This window comes from Mobula birostris, chromosome 3 (genome assembly GCF_030028105.1).
Source record: "Mobula birostris isolate sMobBir1 chromosome 3, sMobBir1.hap1, whole genome shotgun sequence".
Classification (NCBI taxonomy): Eukaryota; Metazoa; Chordata; class Chondrichthyes; order Myliobatiformes; family Myliobatidae; genus Mobula; species Mobula birostris.
In genome coordinates this window covers 173,579,945-173,603,740 of record NC_092372.1, presented here as the reverse complement: position 1 = coordinate 173,603,740, position 23,796 = coordinate 173,579,945, and the positions used below count along the sequence as shown (strand labels likewise).

The following is a 23,796-nucleotide window of genomic DNA, read 5'->3' as shown; positions in this document are numbered from 1 at the left end:
GGCTTGCCGCTCGACCCAGCCGCAGAGTCGAACAACTCTCATTGGCTGCACGCCGCTCTATGTAGAGTCGGACAACTCTCATTGGCTGCACGCCGCTCTACTGATGTCTGACTATATGATGTCACAAAGCAACCTGCGCAGTGACGTGACCCCAGGTGGAGACGAGTCTCTCCCGGTGGAACTCGGCTGCGGAAAGCGCTGTCAGATTTGGGGACGATTTAATTATAGAACCAGAATAACTGGCAATCAGAAAGTTGAAAAACATCAGTAAATTCTGGAAATCTGATTTTTTTTTGCAAAGTGAGACAATCTATTTGGAGAGAGAGTGTTAACTTTTCATCGAAACAGGAAATATTAGGTGGTGCATGATTGTTAATTACATTTAACCAACCAGGTGAAGATGTAATTAAAAAGGAGATGAAATACCAGACACTGTACTTGATTGAAATCTAAAATAAAATAATATGAAAAATATTTAGCTGTCCAGGTTGCATCTGCAAAGAGAATGATGTTAATGGTGATCACCTTTCATCGCAACAGACTTAACTTACATACAACTGGCAAGGGTTGGTTATCTGAAATCATTGAATTCAATGTTGAGTCCTGATTGCCATGACATGCCTGAAAGAAAGATGTTGTTCAACAAGTTCTATGGACTTTATTGGAACTGTGACCCTGTGGCTCACTTTTCCATCTCCACCACATTCAATCCCTCTTCTCCCAACATTTTCCCATGTGGCACAGGTGATGCATCAGGCTCAGGCACACCTCAGTTTGAGACCGAGAAGCTAAAATATGATGTATCAGTATTACAGTTGAGTAAAGAGAACAACAGGCATGAGAGATGAGTAGTCAAAGTTGATTTGAAGGGGACACCAGCAGGGATGATGGTACAACAGCAATGGCTGGAGTTTCTGGAAGTAATTTGGCAAATGAAGGATCAGTTTATCCCAAAGCAGCAGCAGCAGTATTCTAAATGGAGGATGAGGCAACTACAGCTGACAAGGGAAATCAAAAACAGGTTAAAAGCAAAAGAGTGGACTTTCAATATAGCAAAAATTAGGGAGAAGCTAAAGGATTGAGAAGCTTTTTAAAAACTAACAGAAAGCAATTGAAAAACAATGACAGAAAAGATACATTAGAAGATAAACTAGCCAAAAATTAAAGGAGGATACCAAAAATGTTATTTCAGATATATAGAGTAAGAGAGGTAAGAGTGGACATTAGACTACAGGAAAATTACACTTAAGAGGTTGTCGTGGGGGAAAAAAGGTGAATAGAATGAATACTTTGCATCATTGGAAAACACCAGCAGCATGCTTGAAATTTGACTGTCAGAGAGCAGATTGGGAGAGCAGTCTCTATTACTAAGGAGAAGGTGCTTGGGAAACTGAAAGATCTGAAGGTACATAAGCCACCTGGACCAGATGGACTACACTCCAAGATTCTGAAAGAGATTTTGAAGGCATTAGCAGTGATCTTTCAAGAATCACTAGATTCTGGAATGGGTCTGGAGAATTGGAAAATTGCAAAATATATCACACCACTTTTTAAGAAGAGAGGAAGACAAAAGGCAGGAAATTATAAGCCAGTTAACCTGACTTCAGTGCTTGGCAAGATGTTAAGAGTTGACAAGTATCGATGAGGTTTCAGAGCACTTGGAGCCACATGATAAAACAGGCCAAAGGCATGATTTTGTTATGCTCAATTCAAAATCCAGCAGTGAGAGAAATAAGAAGGTGCACAATAACTTTAAAGCACTAATCATTGCATTCAGTCCTCAAGGAAACAAAAGCAACCCTTATCTAAAGAAACACCTCTATTCCCTCTTCTGTCCCCAACACCACTTGCAACACAGTCCAGTAATGAAGTACCTCCGTAAGTGTGGAGGAGTTGTGTTTGCTCCCAGTCATTCTGGGGTGAAGGGGGCAAGTTCTCCCCACTGCTAGTGTCCCAGTAGAGTTCAGCGATATGGTAAATTTAGCATATCATGTTTAACTCGTGTTTTGAAATGTTTCAACAACAAGCTCAGCCACCCATCACTTAATTTAGCATAGCAGCTGCTCAGATTGATTACGCATTGTTCGGCTTTACATTTTATCCTACCATACAAGTTTCCTTAAGGAGAAAAACCTTGGCTGACAAATCTGTTGGAAACCTTTGAGGAACTAACAGGCTGGTCAGAAAAAGGAGAGTCAGTGGACGTCGTTTCTTTGAATTCTCAGAAGGCCTTTAGCAAAGTACCGCACAAGAAACCGCTAAACAAGATAAGAGTCCACAGAATTACAGTTAAGATAGCAGCATGGTCAGAAGATTGGCTAACTGGCAGAAGGCAAAGAGTGGGAATAAAGGGGGCCTTTTCTGATTGGTCTACGGTGAAGAATAGTATTTCACAGGGGTCAGTGTTGGGTTGGCTATTTTTCACATTATATATCAATGATCATACTTGAGAGAATTGACAGCTTTGTGACCAAAATTTGTGGATGATGCAAATATAGGTAGAGGGACAGGTAGTATTAAGGAAGCAGGGAGTCCACAGAAGGACTTTGACAGATTAAGAGAATGAGCAAAGAAGTGGCAGATGGAATACAGTGTAGGAAAGTGTATGGCCTGCCATTTTGGTAAAAGGGATGAAATTATGGACTATTTTCAAAACCGGGAGGGAAGTGAAATAGTAGAGATGCAAAATGACATGAGATTCCTAGTGCAGGATTCCCTAAAAGTTAACTGCCAGGTTGAGTCGGTAGTAAGGAGAGCAATGCAATGTTAGCATTCATTTTGAGAAGATTAGAAAATATAAGATGTAATGTTGAGCATTTACATGATGTTGATCAGACCAAATTTGGAGTAGATATAGAGCAGTTTTGATTAAAGATAAAAAGATTAGCTTTATTTGTCACATGTACATCATAGCATCCAAACATACAGTGAAATGTGTTGTTTGTATCGATGACCAGCACAGTCTAAGGAAGAGCTGGGGGCAGCCCACAAGTGTCACCATGCTTCCGACGCCAACATATCATGCCCACAACTTACCAACTCTAACCCGCATGTCTTCTTGAATGTGGGAGGAAACCAGAGCACTTGGAGAAAATCCGTGCGATCACAGGGAGAAAGTACAAGCTCCTTACAGACAGCATCAGTAATTGAACTCCAATCTTCCAATTTAGTGGTGCTGTAAAGCATTAAGGTAACTGCTGCACTACAGCGCCTTACAGGAATGATCCCAGGAATGACAGCATTGACATATGAGTACTGTTTATGGGCTGCTGGACCAGTTTAGAAGATTGGCAGGGCAACTCATTGAAACTTTCCAAATGTAGAAAGGCCCAGACTGGAGTTTCTCAACTAGGGTTCTGCAAGAGGACGTGATTACAAAAAATGAACATCATTTTTTGAACTTTGTGCAATGAGAGATGCTAGTGCTCACAGTGGTGGGCAGCGACTGAGTAGTCCTATTAACAATCTCATTAGAGGTCTCGCAGCACTATATGGCAATGTGCAATAGGACCATGTTTATTTGGTTGAGTCCATTCTCAGGTTTTGACGTAAGATAGGGGAGGCCGGTAGGCTGATGCGGAGTGTGAAGTGCATTTTCCGAGCACTGAATGGACTTCCTCAACTTGGGCTGTGACATCCACAAAAAAGTTCTGGATGATGATACAAAAGTGGTTAACTTTATTAAACAAAAACCAGTTCACTCGAGACTGTTTAAAAAACTGAAAACCTGTACAAAGAGCTCACCAATCTCCTGCTACATACAGAAATTCAGTGGCTTACTAGGGGAGGAGTTCTCAACAGGGTGTTTGAGCTGAAAGGTGAATTGCAGTACTTTTAGGAAAATAGTATGCCAGATTTTTCTGAGTGCTTTGAAGATGAAGCATGGCTGCAAAAGCTAGCCTACTTAAAGATTCTTCAAGTGACAAGATTCTTGGATTTAAAAGGAAACTGAATCTTTGGGAAAATAATGTTGCAAAAGGAAATCTTGAGATGTCTCCACTGCTGCTTGGGCTTGAGAGTGAGGAGGGACGTCAGAAAGTCTCAAGTCTTATTGAAAACCACCTGAAGAACTACAGAACAAAACTGAACAGTATCTTTCCTCCCTTTCAACAGAAGTGCATGACTGGGTGAGGGACCCTTTTTCTGAATCTTCTGCTTAACCTGCGAACTTGACTTTGAGAGAAGAGGAAGAACTTTGGGAGCTGCAGTCTGGTCATGCACTCAGGATAAGATGTACTGACCTGCTCCTGGACGTTCTGGATTTCTGTGAAAGAAGAGTATCCTGCCATTCACTGAAAAGCAATGAACACTCTGCTGCAGTTTTCAACGTCTTGCATGTGTAAGCAAGCTTTTTCTTGTTAAACAAGCATCAAGAGCAAAGATAGAAAGTCTCATGACAGTTGAAGGTGAAATTCGTTTGTGCTCATCTCAAGTTCGACCCAGAATTGCAGCAAAAAACAAGCACAGGTTTCATATTCTGGGCCTATATTTGAACCTGATCATGTCACTTGGTAAGAAAATGTTTTTTCAAAGTCATGTATAAAACTGTGTCTTAGGTTATATCTTTATTCATTTTGCTTTGGCTTATGGTCTTTAGTAACTTCACTATTCAACTTTGCTAATAAATTTTCATGTTGTAAATAGCATTAATTAATATCAATTTACAATTACTTAAATTAAATCTACCAAGCCTGCCTGGTTTTTTTTGTGTGCCATACTCTGTCAGAGCCTCGGCGACCACTTTTTCAAGTGGTTGTCTTGGAAGAAAGATTCTGTGAGTGGTCCCCCACATCCTTCTCAGCGCAGTTTTTTTTTACAAGGCTGAGTTGCGAGCTCGACACTCAACCCGGCATGGATGGAAAGTGTGCCTGGGAGCGGCCCGACTGGATTCGAACTCGGGAACCTTCGCTGCGGAGTCTGGTGCTGATGTCACTGTGCCACCAGCTAGCCCTAAGCCTACCTGTAGAAAGCTTAAAAATCACATTTTGGCTTAAACTAGTTATTTAACAGAAATTTATTATGCTTGCCAAATGAGTTTTTAAAATTTATGAAAAGGAAAGATAGATTAATTTCAAGAAAGGTATGCTAAGCTTAATTACCTGTTTTTTTCCCCCCCAAGAAAGATAGGCTGAAAATTTGTTCTCTACTCAAAAGAGCAATGACAATTATTCTTGGATTATATATCTATAACTTACTGATCACACTAACATACCTCGAGCTGTAGATATAATAATTTTTACACAGGGGTTCCCTGAGACCTGAAAATTATCACATACAAATTTGACTTAACTCAACAATTTTCTATTTCATACCACTGTTTATTGTTAGCATTTTCAATTGCTTCGCATGCCTGTAATACCATTTTAAATGAGCTTCTCTATATTCCGCATGTTGTCATCGAGCAGTTCTTTTTTGTAGAGTAGCTTAAAGAGTTTCTTTACAGGTGGCAATTTTGACAAACTTCAGGGTTACCCATAAACTATGGACACATTCCTCCTTACGGACTAATGTTGAAGAACTGCTTATGGGATCTTTGGAAGCTACAATATTGATCTTCCTGCAGAAGAGCTCTTGTTATTGCTGAAGTTTTGAGACAATGTTCATTGAGTTAGTAGAACAGATTGAACAGTGGTTAGTACTGCAGTCATCAATGCATGTCCTTTGTGACCCCTCTATTGGACAATGATATAATTTAACAGGTGCCAGTGTCTGGACATAGTTTTGTGACATCTTTTGCTGGTTCTCCTGATAAAGCAGTGTTTGTTAGAATGTGGCTATGCTTCAAGCATTTTATCAAGAGAAGGGCCCAGCTGGACTTGGCCTTCCCTATTTCTTTATTTCCATTAAAATGAACAGGTTTTATTTACTTAATATCCAAAGTAAAAGAAAGTCAGAGATTAAGCAATTTAGCAGCAAACTTTAGTTTAAAAGTAATACATATCTGTTTACTATACATAGTTAATCATTAAATACAAGTGTAAGGGGGTTTCGTCTTTTATGTTACTGCGTAGGCTAATTAAAATGGCTTCTTTGTTATGTTATACTTGGGAATGCTTCTTTTGTTATGTTAAACGCTGAGAAAGTTCTTGCACTAGCAGCTTGTTTTGGGTTAGACTGTGATAAGAAGATGTTATGAACCAATTGGGATAGTTGTTATGTTTTTGGTGTATCTGAAGATATTGTATGCACGGGGTTTTGGGGGATAAGGTGGGAGAGAGACGCAGAGGATTGACCAGGTGCTGTGAGCCCGCTAACAGGGTCGGACCCCGGGCATTCGGCAAGGAGAGGAGATGGAGATGGACTCCTGTGGAGCGTCTGGTTGACCACTGTTGTTAGTCCCAGGCGGCCAGTCAGGGAGGTCCGAGGGGTCACAGGGTGGAGAAGGTGGCTCCTGAGCTCCAACTGTTTGTGCACGAAAAGATTGAACTTTGATAAGTGTGGCGCCTTTTATTTCCTATCCTCTATTAATTATATAGTTCCAGTAATATCAATAAACTGTAAATCATTTAATTGTATCTGGTGTATTGTCTGTTACTTGGGTGGGGTGGGGTACATCACACAGCATCCACACAAACTGATTACCCAGTTTGGCGGGGCCAAGGGCTGTTTCCCTAGACGACAGCGAGCCGAGCGACCCTGAGGCTGGCCGGGGGGCTACACAAAAATAAAACATTACTTAAAAGGCAGATAAAACTAATACCTTATTCCTTTGTTGTAACATGCAGGGACTTAAGGTAATATAGCCAAACTAACTTTAATTGCACCAAATTGTTCACTGCTATACCTCCACCCCCAAGGTTTTGATTCCTCGTCTTTAATTTAGCAGACTGTTGTGTAAGGATTCATTTATCTTTAAGTGCCTCAATTACTTCAAACCTATGGCAGAGCAGCACATTATAAATTCCCAAAACTCATGCAAGTATGTTTTCCCTCAATGATTACTTTCTAGTTTTAAAATTGATAAATATCCCTTCTCTACTAGAATGAAGAAGCATCTAACATGGTAATTCCCTTCATTAATTCAGACACTCTTAATCAGTTCCTTTCTCAACCTTTACCTTTAGAGAAACTAACTTAATTTTCCACTCTCTCATGTTGGTTAGGGTACCTGTGCCATAAGCAGACAGTAGAAACGTATAAGGTATAGTGATCATTAATAAAAACAAGAACCAGTGTGAAAAGCACAAGAGATTCTGCAGATGCTGAAAATCCAGAGCAACACACACAAGATGGGGGAGGAACTCAGCAAGTGAGGCATCATCTGTAGAAATGATTTTTTTGGGGTGTTTTTTTTTGTTTTTTTAATTTTATTTTCTTTTTCATGATTTTTCTCCAGTCTTTTTTTGTCCTGTATTATTCATTGTTATCCTACATGATTGGGAGTTTTGTCAATTTATACTATTTGGTTTTATAATTACTCATCTTAAGTGTAACAATATATTTCCATCAATTTTGTATTATTGCTATGTTACGTTTATATTTTATGAAACTAATAAAAAGATTGAAAAAGAGAAGAAAAGGAAATGAATAAACAGTCAACCATTTCAGGCTGAGCCCCTTCATCAGGACTGGAAAGAAGGGGGGAGGGGAGACATCAGAATAAGAAGGTGGGGGAGGGGAAAGAGGGCTAGCTAGAAGGTGATAGGTGAACCAATGGAACAGAAAGGGTAACGGGTGGACAAGGAATGTGATAGGAGAGGAGAGTGGATCATGAGAGAAAGGGAAGGAGCTTAGGAGACGATGGCGCCTAACGATGACTCCTTAGCTTCAGAAACAGCTCTATTTCTGCTATCTTTCCCTTTTACATTAGATTGTGAGAACACTCAGTCCTCTTTTATTGTTATTTAGAAATGCATACATGCATTAAGAAATGATACAATGTTCCTCCAGAGTGATATCACAGAAAAACAGGACAAACCAAAGACTAACACTGACAGAACCACATAATTATAACATATAGTTACAGCAGTGCAAAGGAATACCATAATTTGATAAAGAACAGACCATGGGCACGGTTAAAAAAAAAGTCTCTCAAGTCCCGATCGACTCCTGAGTCCCCAATAGCAGGCGGCAAAAGGGAGAAACTCCCTGCCATAAACCTCCAGGCACCGACAACTGCCGGTGCATTGGAAGCACCCAACCACAGCTGACACTGAGTCCGTCCATCCGAAAACTTTGAGCCTCCGACCAGCCCCTCCGATATAGAGCACCATCCTCTGCCAAGCACCTTCGACCTCGCCCCGGCCGCTGAAACAAGCAAAGCCTTCTGCTCCGGAGATTCCCATTATCACACAGTAGCAGCGGCAGCAAAGTGGTCATCTCAGAAGTTTCTCCAGATGTTCCTCCGTACTCTCACGTCTGTCTCCATCAAACAGAATTGTGCATGGTACCCTACTTGACAGATTACAGATATCATTCACTGGAGAAGCCGCGCGCGCTGCGTCACGCCATCTTCTCCTCCTCCTACTCTTTTGAAGACCCTGATCTGGAGTTATATGCTGACTACGGTTCTTTGCGGAAATAGGACCCACTCTCGGGGTCTCATGACTGGCCGTTATTCGATATGCCAAGGATGCGGCCTCAGAGATTGCTTCGCCTTCGGAGTTCCGGGATCTTGTGGCTCTGGAAACAGGCGGTCAGAGTCTCTGAAGAAATCTGGGGTGTTGTGGAAGATGGAAGATCGGCAGCAGCAAGCTGGCTGCTAGTTGTGTGACCAGAGACTCGAGTTTTTTGGGCACAGAGCTTGGAAAAAGCAAGGCAACAAACTTTTAACATCATAAATCAGCAAGTTGTTATGTCTCCTCTCTCGCTGTGAAACGGAGACACCCCTCTCTCCCTTATTAGGAATTAACATTTAACTGTCATTCATTCTTTGAGGACACTCCTCTGTTTTTGTGGATGATTACGAAGAAAAAGTATTTCAGGATGTATATTGTATACATTTCCCTGCCATTAAATGTACCTTTGAAATCTTTGAAATGAGGCACCGTGAAGAGAAGAGGCAAGAGATCAGAGTGGGGTATAGAAGAACAGGGAAGGGCAAGGGAGAAAAATTACCGGAAGAAGAAATCAATGTGCTATCTGGTTGGAGGCTACCTAGATGGAAGATGAGATGTTGCTCCTCCACCCTGACAGTGGCTTTGTCGTGTCAAAAGTAGAGGCTATGGACTGACAGATCGGAATGGAATAGGAATTAAAATGGCTGGCCATCGGGAAATTCCACTTTGGCAGATGGCCAAACACAGAAATAGTGCTGAGTTAACTGAAATGCATCAAAAAACCAGTCATGTATATACAATGGGTCAAGGTCTGGGCCAGGCAAGATGTTTTGCACCATTGTTTCACTGATATAGGGAGCACATTGTGTCCCTCAGAATGAGATAAAATAAAGGCTCCAGAATGACTATTTTGTCACTTAGCCTTTCAAACATGGTCAAGACAATAACTGCAGTGTTTTTGTATAAAAACAGCCATTCATCACAGTACTGTGGTAACAGGTGGCATCTGGGTTGTGTATTCAGAAGCTATTAGAATACTAATGTGAACCTTGTTCCAACAAGTGATGGAATATTCAGAATAGATCTCGTCAGCAAGATGTGGTCCCTTTGCAAATGTGTAATTCTATGAAACCATTCACACCCAAAATACTGAAGTAAGCTCTGCAACTGTAATAGCAGAAATTTGTGAAACACCTGCTATTATTTAAAAGGCATAAAAACTCAACATACTGTATGTTCAGGAAGATTTTCCCATCAGGCCTTCCCTATGTTTCTTTGTACTCAGTGTTACATCTTCAGGTCCCATTTCCATTTGACTCATTCAAAGCCCCAACATGTCAACCAACCATTGTAGCTTTATATGCTCACCAAAATTTAAAAAGGTATATTTAAATGTACTCTAACTAATGTATGCTATTGAAAAAAAATAATTTAATTATAAAACATTGAGGCAAAGCCCTAAATCATATCAACAACACACAAAATGCTGGTGGAACGCAGCAGGCCAGACAGCATCCATAGGAAGAAGCACAGTCGACGTTTCAGGCCGAGACCCTTCGTCATATTGGCTTTTTTAAACAATCCATTAAATTAAAAAGCTAATTCATAACAAATTTGATCTAGCACTTAATCTGGTATTTTCCAAAATAACATTTTTATAATAATAAACCATGAAGTAATTAATAAACAATTTTTGAAGTCATCTTTTATTTTATAACTAATTGCATGAAGACTTTAATATTACAATATACACTCAGGGGCCATTTTATTAGGTACACCTTAGAACCCAGTGTGGTCTTTTGCTGCAGCCCATCTACTTCAAGAATTGATGTACTGTGCATTTAGAGATGCCCTTCTGCACACAACTGTTGTAATGCATGGTTACCTTCCAGTCAGCTTGAACCAGTCTGGCCATACTCCTCCAACTTCTCTCAAAACAGGGTGTTTTCACCCATTGAACTGCCACTCACTGGATTTTTTTTTGTTTTGTACAACCATTCACTGTAAACTCCTGAAACTGTTGTGTGTGAGAATCGTATGAGATTAATGGTTCCTGAGATACTTAAACCATCCTGCCTGGCACCAGCAATCATTCCATGGTCAAAATCACTTAGGTCACATTATTCCCCATTCTGACGTTTGATCTGAACAACTGAGCCTCTTGAGCATCTCTGCATGCTTTTATGCAGTGAGTTGCTGCCACAAGATTGACCGCTTAGATATTTGTGTTATTAGGTACAGATGTACCTAGCAAAGTGGCTAGGTGTATTTCTAAACTGTTTTGTATAAAAAAGGTACTTAACAACACAACTATTACATCAATGCAAACTTTGTGGAATGCATTTGTTCCAATTTCAAAATAAATTTAAATTTCTTTAGCAAAATGAAGTAATGCAAATATTCTAATAGACAGTCGATACACATGAAACATTTGTTAAAGCAACAGACACATGGAAAAGAAATACAATATTTGTGATTCTTCAGTATCATACAAATATACATTTTTTAAAATACAGTGACAATGGCATTTTTGTTCTTAATTTCTTATCAACAAAACACATTAGGACATCAAGAATACATGCTCAAGATAAGCCATACTGGTAATTAATGGTTATCCATATCCATGTCTCTCTGTCAAATTTCTTTCATTTACACTCAGCTGGCCACTTAGTTTCATCAGTAACTTCACAATTAGACCAGCCTGCAGGATAGAAACAAGAAATAACATGTAATTGAAAGATAAAAAGAGAAAATGAAATAATTCCACTCTATCAAAGTTGCTGGTGAACGCAGCAGGCCAGGCAGCATCTCTAGGAAGAGGTACAGTCGACGTTTCAGGCCGAGACCCTTCGTCAGGACTAACTGAAGGAAGAGCTAGTAAGAGATTTGTAAGTGGGGGGGGGGGAGATCCAAAATGATAGGAGAAGACAGGAGGGGGATGGATGGAGCCAAGAGCTGGACAGGTGATTGGCAAAAGGGATACCAGAGGATCATGGGACAGGAGGTCCGGGAAGAAAGACGGGGGGGGGGGGGTGGCCAGAGGATGGGCAAGGTGTATAGTCATAGGGACAGAGGGAGAAAAAGGACAGTGAGAGAAAGAATGTGTGTATAAAAATAAGTAACAGATGGGGTACGAGGGGGAGGTGGGGCATTAGCGGAAGTTAGAGAAGTCAATGTTCATGCCATCAGGTTGGAGGCTACCCAGACGGACCTTATATTCCATCTGTGTAGCCTCCAACCTGATGGCATGAACATTGACTTCTCAAACTTCCGCTAATGCCCCACCTCCCCGTTGTACCCCATCCGTTATTTATTTATATACACACACATTCTTGCTCTCTCTCCTTTTTCTCCCTCTGTCCCTCTCATTATACCCCTTGCCCATCCTTTGGGTTTTTCCCCCCTCCCCCTTTTCTTTCTCCCTAGGCCTCCTGTCCCATGATCCTCTCATATCCCTTTTGCCAATCAACTGTCCAGCTCTTGGCTCCATCCCTCCCCCTCCTGTCTTCTCCTATCATTTCGGATCTCCCCCTCCCCCTTTCAAATCGCTTACTAGCTCTTCCTTCAGTTAGTCCTGATGAAGGGTCTCTGCCCGAAATGTCGACTGTACCTTTTCCTAGAGATGTTGCCTGGCCTGCTGCGTTCACCAGCAACTTTGATGTGTGTTGCTTGAATTTCCAGCATCTGCAGAATTCCTCGTAATTCCACTCTATATTCTTTATAGAGTAACACATTTAATTGATAAAGGTGATACTCTGACAGGATCATCGGGGTCTCTCTTCCACACATCAGAGATATCTATCAGGAGTGCTGCATATGCAGAGCCCTTAGCATTGTCAATGATCCCTCCCATTGTCCAACCATCTCTTTAAAGTCCTAGCAGCAGGCAAGAGGTACTTAGCTTTAGGACAAGAACTGCTGGATGGGAAACAGCTTCTTCCCCCAGGCCATAAGACTACTGAACTTCTGCCACCACCCAGGTCTCATCATGCATTAAGCACCAATAGCATTTTACAGTTAATTTTTAAACTTGTCATAAACACACTTATTAGTTGTTTATTTACTTGTGGTAATACTACCTTATGTGCTATGTGTGTGTTGTTCAGTACTGTGTTGAGCACCTTCGTCCAGAGGAATATTGTTTATTTTAGCAGTATACATGTACATGGTTGAATGATAATAAACTAAACTTGAACTTGATGATTGTTCACCTAAACTATGATTGTCACCGATTATATACCAACTCCTGATACTGTTTTAAAATGAGAAAAAAATTATATTTACCTCACTATTCAGAATGATTTCTTACCTGCTTCGTGTGTACAACAAGGCTCATTTTATTTTCCAAACTGTGAATTTGAAAGTAGGCATCTGCTTCACCCAACTGCCACATGAGGGAGCCATACTTAAGGCTAATCAGCAAAGCCTAGCAAGAATTAAAGACATCAAAAAAACTACCACCAATCACTTCTGTAATTCTAAATTACTCAGTAAATATCAGTAACAATTAACAATTTCCATCATAAATGGTCAAAGTATATACAGTATATCTGTGCAGCAGTAGTACAAGTCAGATAATTACCTGTAAGGGCTTCCCTTTCTTCTCATGTTCTAACCTGAATAGTTCCAGTTTTAATTAATTAGTTGTTACTTAACAACATTCAAAGCATGGCATCTATTTCTACAAATTCACAATAAAAAATGTCTTCTAAATATACATCAAAAAACCAAAGCCACATTTTTTTGATCTCTACTGCAATTTTCATTTCCTGTCCACCGACTCAATCTTCTCCTCAGCAAATATCTAAAACTGCAACAGAATGTTCCAACCTTTGACCTCAAGATGAGTTCCAGATCATATATCCAGAACATACCAATTCCCTCCTTCAGAATATCCCCTGAATCAAACCCTGATGCACATCAGCTGTTGCTGAATTTCTCATCTATGCTTTCTCATTGTTCAAGTGTTCTCTTGGCTACAACCTGATCAACCAAAACTCTGCAAATGTACCCCAGCAAAATGTCTTCTTTACCTTTCACTTATGTGCATGGAGATTTTGGGAAGCAATAGCCAGATTTAAAATTTTAATCTTGCTTTCAAATTATTCCATGGCCTTCCCTCTCCCTATTTCCAATTCTCTCCTGTCCTAATATCCTCCTAAGATTATCAAAATCCCACTGACTCTGGGCTTTTCTACCTGTGAACTAAATTAACCTATCACTGGTGACTAGCTTAAACACCAATTCCCTTGCCCTGGAATTCTCTCTTTAAATATACCCATGTCACTCCTGCCTTTTAGGGTATGAATTAACCCTTCTACTCTGACCAGCAATCTGTTCATCTTCTCTAACATATTAGAATGAAAATATCTTTGCTAATACTTCTAAAGCACGATATAAATCCAGGTCATTATTTTTGAAGAGTCAATATAAGTTGCTGGTACAAGTTTATACTTTGAAAGTAATTTGATGTATGAACCACCTAAAAGTATTAAATAAATCTGCATTTGTCACATTATGAACTTATTGGGATTTATACAATAAAATTACCTTAGTTTCCATGTTGAGCAAATGCAGACCTCTTGTGTTTACACCTACATAGACCTTGACAACCTTATGACCACTTGAGCTAGCCTTGGTATATATTTGTCCCGTGAAAAAGGCTGCTCCATAGGTTGGAAATTCCCAGCAAATTTGCAGGAAGAGGCGTTGAAGATGGTGCATTTCCTTACTGATCCCTTCACGGCTGCTTAGGCCCTATTAGAGATTACATTCTTTTAGATATGTATTCCAAAGGAAAAAAATTACAAATGCTCAAAGGGAGAGAATGAGGTTTGTAAAATAGTTTCACATCTACATGGTAATTTTAAAAACTGCATCAAATATTATTGTTAAAAAATAACAAAATTTACAATGAAAATCCTGTTTATTTTTCCATTTTAAAAATAAAATTCCTCTGTGTTTTGTTTTAAGGTTTGTCAAACTTGTGCTGAAAGATATTACTAAAAATATTTGAAAAGCAGCAAATTACTACAGATTGTTTTACATTAATATGACAGGGAGTTCGAGGATAAGAGTCAGAAGGAAAGTCAAGAAGGGACTTAGGAGAGCTAGGAGTAATGAAAAGACCTTGAGTAGTATTTAAGTGAATCCCAAGGCATTCTGCACATACATCAAAAGCAAGTAGAGAACCAAGGAGAGACTAGAACTCCTCAAGGATAAAGGAGGGATAAAGGAGGTGCTTAGAGGATTTGGGTGATAAATACTTTGTGCCTATATTTACCTAAGTGAAGGGTATAGAGGATTATGAAAATAGAATGAAGCATGCTAAAATGCTAGGGTATCACAAGATTAGGAAAGAGGTAGTGCCTGTGTATCTTTGCTAGTCACAGGTATGGTGCCAGAGGACTGGCGGGTAACTAATGTTATCCAATAAATTGAGAAAGGTTAAATTACATTTGAAAAAGGAGAAGGGAATTGTAACATAGATTTCACAATGGTGTAATTTTGATGGCTCACATTTGAGAGTTGTGTGCGTAGCTTTAATATACCTTGTTTGAAAAGGTGCCCAATGATCCAGGTAATGTATCAGGGATTCTCCAGGCTATTACTAACTACAAGAAATCGTGAAATAATTGATGAAATACTTGACTAATTATTAATTATAAAAAGACTTGAAATACTTGACATCTACCATAAGAATGTAGAGATTTTTTAAAATAATTATGATATCCTGGTGGAACTATGCTGACTTTCTTCCTTGGCTTAGGTAACAAATGAAAATAGGTCATCAAATTTATTATGAAGAGCGAGATTACATGAAATATTTGGTAAATACTGCAATTTAAACCTCAGAAATAGCACAGGATAAATGGATAATTTGGGATTTATCTGGTAAAGACCATGCACAGACACTGCTGGTAGCAATTATTCAAGGAAGATTAATTAGGTTTTTTTCCATTTATTAATTTGTTTCAGACTTCTGATCTGAATTATATATTCAAACCAAATACTACAAAAGCTATAAATCTGAAATAAAGCAGAAAATGCTGATAAACATTAAGAAAAACAGGATAAATATTTTAGGGTCAATGACTCACCAGGTCTGATAATAGATTATTAACCAAAGGAGCTAAGCCTTCTTTCATATTAGCATAGATATGACCTGATCATTATTTTCTATTTTAATTTAAACTACATTCTTGCTGATGGAAATTGTAACAATTGGAAATATGGCAGTTTGAAATCCGTACATTAGTTATCTATGGTACAATTCTCTTCTCCTTATTCAAATGTAAATTAACCTCTTTTTACATTCACTGACTTTTTACATGTCACATTATTATTTGGAGAATGTACAGGAGAATAAAATTTTGTTCCACTTATGCCAATTTTGGCACAGATATGAAACAAAACACACAGGTTACACTACTGATCTGGAGGCATTCCAGTTATCTGTAAGCCCTCTTTGTACATTAGAGTAGAAAGAAAAAGCTGATCATCTTTCCTAACTCATGGACATGGGTGAATTAAAAGCATAAGTAAGTTGAACATTTAATAAAATATGAAACAACAGCACATCTTACTTATGTGGGTGTGCTTTATTTTGCTGCTGGGGGGAGGGGGTATTGTTGCTTGCCGCCGCTTACGCGCGGGAGGAGAGAGCTGGGGGGGTGACTTTGGGTTCTCAAATTTAACTGTCGCTCATTCTTTGGGGCACTTCTCTTTTTGTGGATGTTTGCGAAGAAAGCATTTCAGGATGTATATTGTATACATTTCTGACATTAAATTTGACCCTTGAACCTTTGATCTTCCACCTCAGACAGTTGAGGAAGTTTGGTACGGGCCCCCACATCCTAAGAACTTTCTGCAGGCGCACAATTAAGAGCATCCTGACTGGCTGCATCACTGCCTGGTATGGGAACTGTACCTCCCTTAATTGTAGGATTCTGCAGAGAGTGGTGCGGACAGCCCAGCATATCTGTAGTGTGAACTTCTCATGATTCAGGACATTTACAAAGACAGGTTTGAAAAAAACGGTCTGAAGGATCATTAGAGACCCGAGTCACCCCAACTACAATCTATTCCAGCTGCTACCATCCTGGAAACGGTACCGCAGCATAAACACCAGGACCAACAGGCCCTGGGACAGCTTCTTCCACCAGGCCATTTGACTGATTAACTCATGCTGATTTGAGTGTATTTCTATGTTACATTGACTGTTCTATTTATTATAAATTATGAATTACTATGATTGCACATTTAGACAGAGATGTAACAAAGATTTTTACTCATTAATGTGAAGGATATATGAAATAAAGTCAATTCTATTCAATTCAAATGTTATTACATTTTGAAAGCAACATGATAAATATTAAAGAATACGTTGAAACTGACCTTATACTCCTGTAGAATCCTACCAATCCAATGTGGACCCTTGCTTTTCACCTTGGTGCATGGTAATATACATTTGAGATTTTCCTCACTAAAAAGGTTAAGAAACAGAAACAAGTTAGAACTACAGCAAACAACCAACACAGATAACAGACATTCAGTGTTCACTTCAACAGTATAGCTAAACAATCATCATCATAGCTTGTCACACCAGCCAGCCAGCCACTCTGGTGTTGTTTGGTTGATGTTGAGCAGGTCAGTGTGTCACACACCTCCATACATTCCTTTCTCAATAAAGACAATCCTTTCTTACACACCTTACCCTTATCAGCTGTACTACCCTCTAAGTCCTGCTGAAATCTAGAAGGTAGAAAAGTCTGTGACACATCATAATTTAAACCTTTGGTTTTTCTATTGTAGGTCTCAATAGCAACTTTGCTCACCAGCTGCATTGCTGGTACACTCTTATCTTGGAGAGCTGTCAACATGCCTCCATTGTTTACCAAATTCTGCATCATCATCAGGCTGATGAGAATTACATAAACATTATGAAAGAGGCTAAACAATCTCTTTATCAACTTTCTCCGACCTTCACTACGCCTTGCTTCCACAGAAACTTCCACTCCAAAACCATAACAATTATTCTTTTCCTCCTTCTCCATAACATTATGACCTTGCAGGTGCTCACTTCCACATGTCCAAACAAAATTCAACAAAGCCATACATCTTCCCATAGCAGGCTTTTGTCCTGCAAGCAGAGTCAAAGGTCGCACAATCAATTCAACCCTTCCCAGTACTTTATCCGAAAGTCCAGGAACAGCACTTTTGTCATTATTTTCAACAAAACTGAACACACCAATTTCTGCTTCATGACCAACTTGTAAAACATGGTCAAATACAAATGACTGAGAATCCTCACATTCCACTGGTACCATGGTTAACCCCTTACCCACTGAACCAAGTCCATCTGACACAAAAGGACTGCATTCCTTTCCGACCAAGTCAGACACTTCAGACTTCAACTGAGTTTCAACACAAGGTTCAGTAGCCTGTGAATCCACAGGTACTTCAACAACCTGAACACAGGCAATCGTGGCAGCTGCTTCTTCTAGGCCTTCATCACTAGTCCCAGTTTCAAATTCCAGATTACCCTGATCCTCCCAGCTATTCTCTGGCAAACTCCCATCTGGAGTAAACTCAACCTCGTGGGTTAAAACTTCTTCGTCTGCTTTCTTATCAAACCCCTTCAGGGTAGGGGCATCCTCTGCAACTGGGTATGCCTTTACCTCATCAGGAACACAACTTTTAAATTCATCACACAAAACTGGCCCTTCCGAGCTGTAAAAATCATCAGGATCTGACTCTAAACCTCTTTGCTGCAACCTCTCCCTTTTAAACTGTCCCTGCCTTTCTGCCATGTGATCTTCACGTTGCCATTTCTCCCTCTCGAGCTGTTTTAATTTCAATTCATGCTCCCTCTTTAATATTTCCAACAGAAGCTGAAGCTCATCCTCAGTAGGTTCACCTTCCTCGAACAACTCTAACACCTCATCAAACCTTCCCTTATCTATATAATATTCAACTATTTTTCTTTGAATTTCTACCTTAGTCACACCCTTCTTTACCTCAATTCTCAATTCTTTAACAATGTCCCACAACTCATGCTTTTTAGTTAACTTCAAAGTCACCAGGTCTGGTGATTTCAGAAAGTCTCTAACATCCATTTCTGCTGTTTTTCCACACAACCAAATCAAAAGTTCAAATCAAAAGGGATTTTCCCCAATCAATTCAAACCAGCCTCCCGACCAATTTGTTCATATGGCGGAAGCAGGCCCTAATTATGTCACGTACCCCGTGACGGGGATAAAGAACCAGCAGAGATGGAAAACACTTTGGAGTCCAGTATTGCTATAAACTAATATTATTTATTAGTAACTACGCAATACAGTAATATAAATGAAGATAAATCAAACAGGTTAGCAATGATTACATAAAAGTGAGTATATCAGTCAGTGTGGAAATATATGTATGAAAAACCAAGCTTCTTTAAGTCTAGGGGTAAAAAGATACAGTCTTACGATGATGAGTAAAGTTCAGTTCATGAGGTGGAGGTGGAGGTGGAGGTGGAGGTGGAGGTGGAGGTGGAGGTGGAGGTGGAGGTGGAGGTGGAGGTGGAGGTGGAGGTGGAGGTGGAGGTGGAGGTGGAGGTGGAGGTGGAGGTGGAGGTGGAGGTGGAGGTGGAGGTGGAGGTGGAGGTGGAGGTGGAGGTGGAGGTGGAGGTGGAGGTGGAGGTGGAGGTGGAGGTGGAGGTGGAGGTGGAGGTGGAGGTGGAGGTGGAGGTGGAGGTGGAGGTGGAGGTGGAGGTGGAGGTGGAGGTGGAGGTGGAGGTGGAGGTGGAGGTGGAGGTGGAGGTGGAGGTGGAGGTGGAGGTGGAGGTGGAGGTGGAGGTGGAGGTGGAGGTGGAGATGGAGATGGAGATGGAGATGGAGATGGAGATGGAGATGGAGATGGAGATGGAGATGGAGATGGAGATGGAGATGGAGATGGAGATGGAGATGGAGATGGAGATGGAGATGGAGATGGAGATGGAGATGGAGATGGAGATGGAGATGGAGATGGAGATGGAGATGGAGATGGAGATGGAGATGGAGATGGAGATGGAGATGGAGATGGAGATGGAGATGGAGATGGAGATGGAGATGGAGATGGAGATTTGAGTCTTCAGGTGAGTTGATGCCATCGATCTTCTCGTTGTCCTCCGAAATCCTTTAAAAGTCACCGACTGCGACTCTAACAAAGGGGACCGGTTTTCTGTGGTGGAGCTATCACCCAGGCGAGGGTGGACACATAGACAACCCCCACCAGTCAACCCCTTCTCCTCCTTCCACTGCAAGAGCGATTGGATCGATCCGCCTGATCGATCCTCCAAAACCCACTTTTTCTGCGGGCACAACAATGCTCATTCAGTGTCCAGATCATGTGTCTGAGGTCTATCATCTGACCTCCTATTTATCTCACCAGACTGAGCATCACCTGTCATTCAAAGAGACCCTCCTTCCTTTGTCTGTAAAGGAATGCAAGCAGGCAACAAGTCCTTGGAAGTAACATCATTAATGTCCTGTTGGTCACCACAGCAACCTTCGAGCTACTCGGTGCTGTCTCCAAACCCAGCTCAGTAGAAATCCAAAGTTACTTCCAGTGCCTTAAAGTGACAGTCCAACCGTCAATCTTTGTCTCTCTCTCTCTTTTTAAAACAAATCATCGATGATAAATAACTCTCTTTCTGTCTCTCTTCAAACAGTCAATAGGGGCACTCCTGGATCCCGTCACAAGTGTCAGCTAAATCAGGTGAGACTGGGCAGTTGCGCAGAACATGTTCAATGTTCTGCACCCTTTCGCCACACTCACAGGATTCGCTGGTCTTTAAATCCCACTTCACCATATTGTCTCCCATCCTACAAACTCCCGCTCTTGCTCTGTTGAAAGTGCACCACTGAACACAGCTAAGCACTGAAAGATGCTGAGGGAAAATATTATGTCAAATAACAAATAAAATTCTTTCTTTTTACATAAACTATCTGATCTTAGTCAAGATGAACTCTGTAAATGCAGTTAATTTCCCTGAGAATCCCTTTGCACAGGAAGAGAAATTAATTAAGTACAGTTTCTGTAACAGGCAGAACACATTTAAGCAAATTAGGTGAACAAGAGAGTTCTGTTTGCCTCTGATAAACTGCAGAGTGATACTGAGTATTCACAAACACGAGGTTATTTACTTCACTAAGACATGAGAAATTTGCACGAAACTATATTTCATTACAGTATTGAGGAAAGTAGCAGTTACAAAAAAAGAACTACACCTATCTTTGTCAATTCATCCCATGCTCAATAAATCAATACCAAAGTTTAAAAATTGAAAAGACTATCGCTGAAGGGAAAAAAAACATATATACAATGGATTCTGGTTAATTGGGACAGCCACTTATATGGGACAACTCTTAAAGAACAAAAGTTAATCAAAATAGCTGAGGTTCCCTTCATTTATTTGGAACACTATGCCATTTAATTGGGACAGGAGACTGTTGCTGAACAGTTTCTAACTAGAGTCAGTCACGTAAACCTGTGTGGCTGTTAGACACCACTGTGCTCTGAGCGAACAGTTTTTAAAACAGCATCAGCTGTGTGTTAAAAATGCAGTGATTTTTGTCACTGATAGTTGGTGCAAAATAAGCAATAAGACAATTTGGAGTTGTTTTGGTCACTGTGGTTTCTAGCATTCAGGCTTTGAAATGTCAGAAATAGCCAGGAGTAAATATGAAACTATTTCACTACTTCAATCTTCAAAAAGAAAGTATAATCATCTACATGACGTCCAAAATTAAGTACCGCACCATTTAATATTCTCAGGGTAACCATGACCAGAAGCTCACCTGAACCACGCTGCCTTTCCCAAAGGGGCAGTTCTAAATGGAACTTCATTGGTAATAGAAAAATGTTTCAAAAAGTGAGAGTTCATGTTTACTTCCTGTAATAATAAGAACTGGATCACTTTGCTTCCATTTATTCATGTTATAACCATAAAATAGACAATTAGGGTTTCAAAGGGACAATCATTTGAGTGAGATACATTTATTTAAAGCACTGGAGTAATGATAAATTTCTCAGCCAGAAAACCAAAATAATCAATTGTGAGATGGAGGTAGTAGAGAAGATCATTAAAAATCTTGAAGTTATATCTTAGTAGATTTGCTCTATCTGCCTTGTCCATCACTAATAGGCATACTTACTTAAGGAATCCTTGCTTATGCTTTTTACTGTCATAATTTCCATAGATGATTTGAAGGAGGAGACCAGCCAAAATTATCAACTGACTGTCAGCACACGGATATAATCCTTTCAGCAGGTTGCCACGCGCCTCATCAAATAGAATGAGGATAGCCAATGGATCGTCCACCTTTAACAAACAAAATATATGAAAATCAATAAAAAATTGCAGCTGTTGAAAGTCTGAAATAACAAAAGGAAATTCTTGAAATCTATGATCAGCTCAAAGAGCATCTCTGGAAAGGTAAACAGAGTGATGTTTCAGGCTTAGAACTGGGAAAACAACGGGGTGCAGTAAAGATTGCCTTGAATGATTTTGCAAGTTGCACAGACGGAGAGGGAAGGGGGCCTTAACAATCTGAGATTTAACTTTTCTCTGACTTCCCTAGAACTTTAACTGGTTTTCTTATTTTCCTAAACATAAGAGATTCTGTAGGTGCAGGAAATTATGAGCAACACACATCAAAATGCTAGAGGAACTCAGCAAGACAGGCACTATCTATGGAGGAGAATAAATAGTCAACATTTCATGCTGGGACCCTTCATCAAGACAGGAAAGGAAGGGAGCAGAAGGCAGAATGCCACTTTCCTAGTTCTCATGAGGGACTTTGACTTAATCATTAACTATTTTTCTTTCCACAAATGCTGCCTAAACAAATGAGTATTTCCTTTTGTTTTTAAGTTAATATATAGATTATGTACATAGCACCATGTAAACTATGCTTAAACATTTTTGGTACTATATTAAATCCATGTCAGCATAGGTGATAATATAAAATCATCAGTGGACAAGAGAAGACCACAAATTGATTACTAAAGCAAAATTTCAATAGTTACAATCCATACATTATAATTTCCAAAACACTTAATTATACATAGGTCAAAATAAGTGAAAACTACATTTATGATCAATTCAATACATCACTTTCTTTTTTTTTTTGCATTATTTTAATGCCAACCTTTCCAAGATCCATACCTCACAATCCATGGACTGAGGGAAACAACCACATGTACCAGGCCATTACAGGTGCTGTAATAATAATGTCAGCAAGGGAAGTCTAGCAGGAATGATTTGCTCACTACTTTCCATATCTTGAACATGCAACACCAAGTGACTGCAAATTAAGGATTCTGTTTGAATCTGATCAAGGAATAATGGAACTACAGACACTGATGAGTCCATTTATAGTTTAGAAACCATAGCATATTTTGATTTTAATTATAATTTTAGAATGCCATGTAACAAATTCAAAGCAATCTCTCCTAATTTTGTCATCAATTTACATCACTACAGATTTGAGGTCCTTGACATGAAAGTTTTTAAATTCGAACAACATTTTAATCCCAAGCATGTTTAAAAATTAAAATTATTTCCAGTCTCATGAACTAAAGTGGGACAGATATAATAATTCGAAGTAAGGTGTATGGTTTTGGTCATTCAGTTATACAAAAGATGTGGTTAAACTGGAAAGCGTGCAGAAAGGATTTATAAGGATGTTGCCAGGACTGCAAGACCTGACTTTAGGAAGAGGTTGGCCAGACTGGGTCTTTATTTCTGTGGCAGAATGAGGAGTGATCTTACAGAAATGTTTAAAATTCTGAGAGACATAGATAAGGTGGATGGCAACAGTCTTTTCCCCAAGAGGAGGGAGGTCCAAAACAAAGAGGCATAGATTTAGGGTGAGAAGGGAAGGATTTAAAAAGGACATGAGGAGCAACTTTTTTTCCACACAGAGAGTGGTGTGGTGTGAGTATATGGAATGAGCTGTTAGAGAAAGTGGTGGAGGCAGGTTCAAAAAATATGATTTAAGAAGCACTTGGATAGGTATATGGGAGGGAGGACTTCAATGGATATGGGCTAAACTCAGGAAATTGGGTCTAATTGGATGGGCACCTTGGTCAGCATGGACTTGTTGGCCAAAGGGCCTGTATGTGACTATCAAAATTAAACTTTGCAAAAAATCAACAAAGTAGAAATAAACCATGAAAATGAAAGAGAAGTGGTATGGGGAGGGGAGTGAGAAGAACTTAGCCCAATTATTTCTCAGTTATCATCATACACAAGAGAACAGTGGAAAGA

At 39.8% G+C, this 23,796-nt stretch overlaps 1 protein-coding gene across 2 annotated transcripts in view; it reads right to left on the bottom strand.

Moving 5' to 3' along the window:
* Window positions 1–10,185: 10,185 nt before the first annotated feature.
* krit1 (KRIT1 ankyrin repeat containing) overlaps window positions 10,186–23,796 on the bottom strand; it is a 51,005-nt gene continuing 37,394 nt past the window's right edge. For both annotated transcript variants that reach the window (XM_072253708.1, XM_072253709.1), the window contains exons 13-17: window positions 21,680–21,846; window positions 16,896–16,983; window positions 14,049–14,255; window positions 12,808–12,924; window positions 10,186–11,199 (exon numbers count right to left, since the gene is read on the bottom strand). In XM_072253708.1, the coding sequence (XP_072109809.1) occupies window positions 11,110–11,199; window positions 12,808–12,924; window positions 14,049–14,255; window positions 16,896–16,983; window positions 21,680–21,846 (669 nt within the window). In that variant the 3' untranslated portion in view covers window positions 10,186–11,109. The remainder of the gene's footprint in view (window positions 11,200–12,807; window positions 12,925–14,048; window positions 14,256–16,895; window positions 16,984–21,679; window positions 21,847–23,796) is intronic.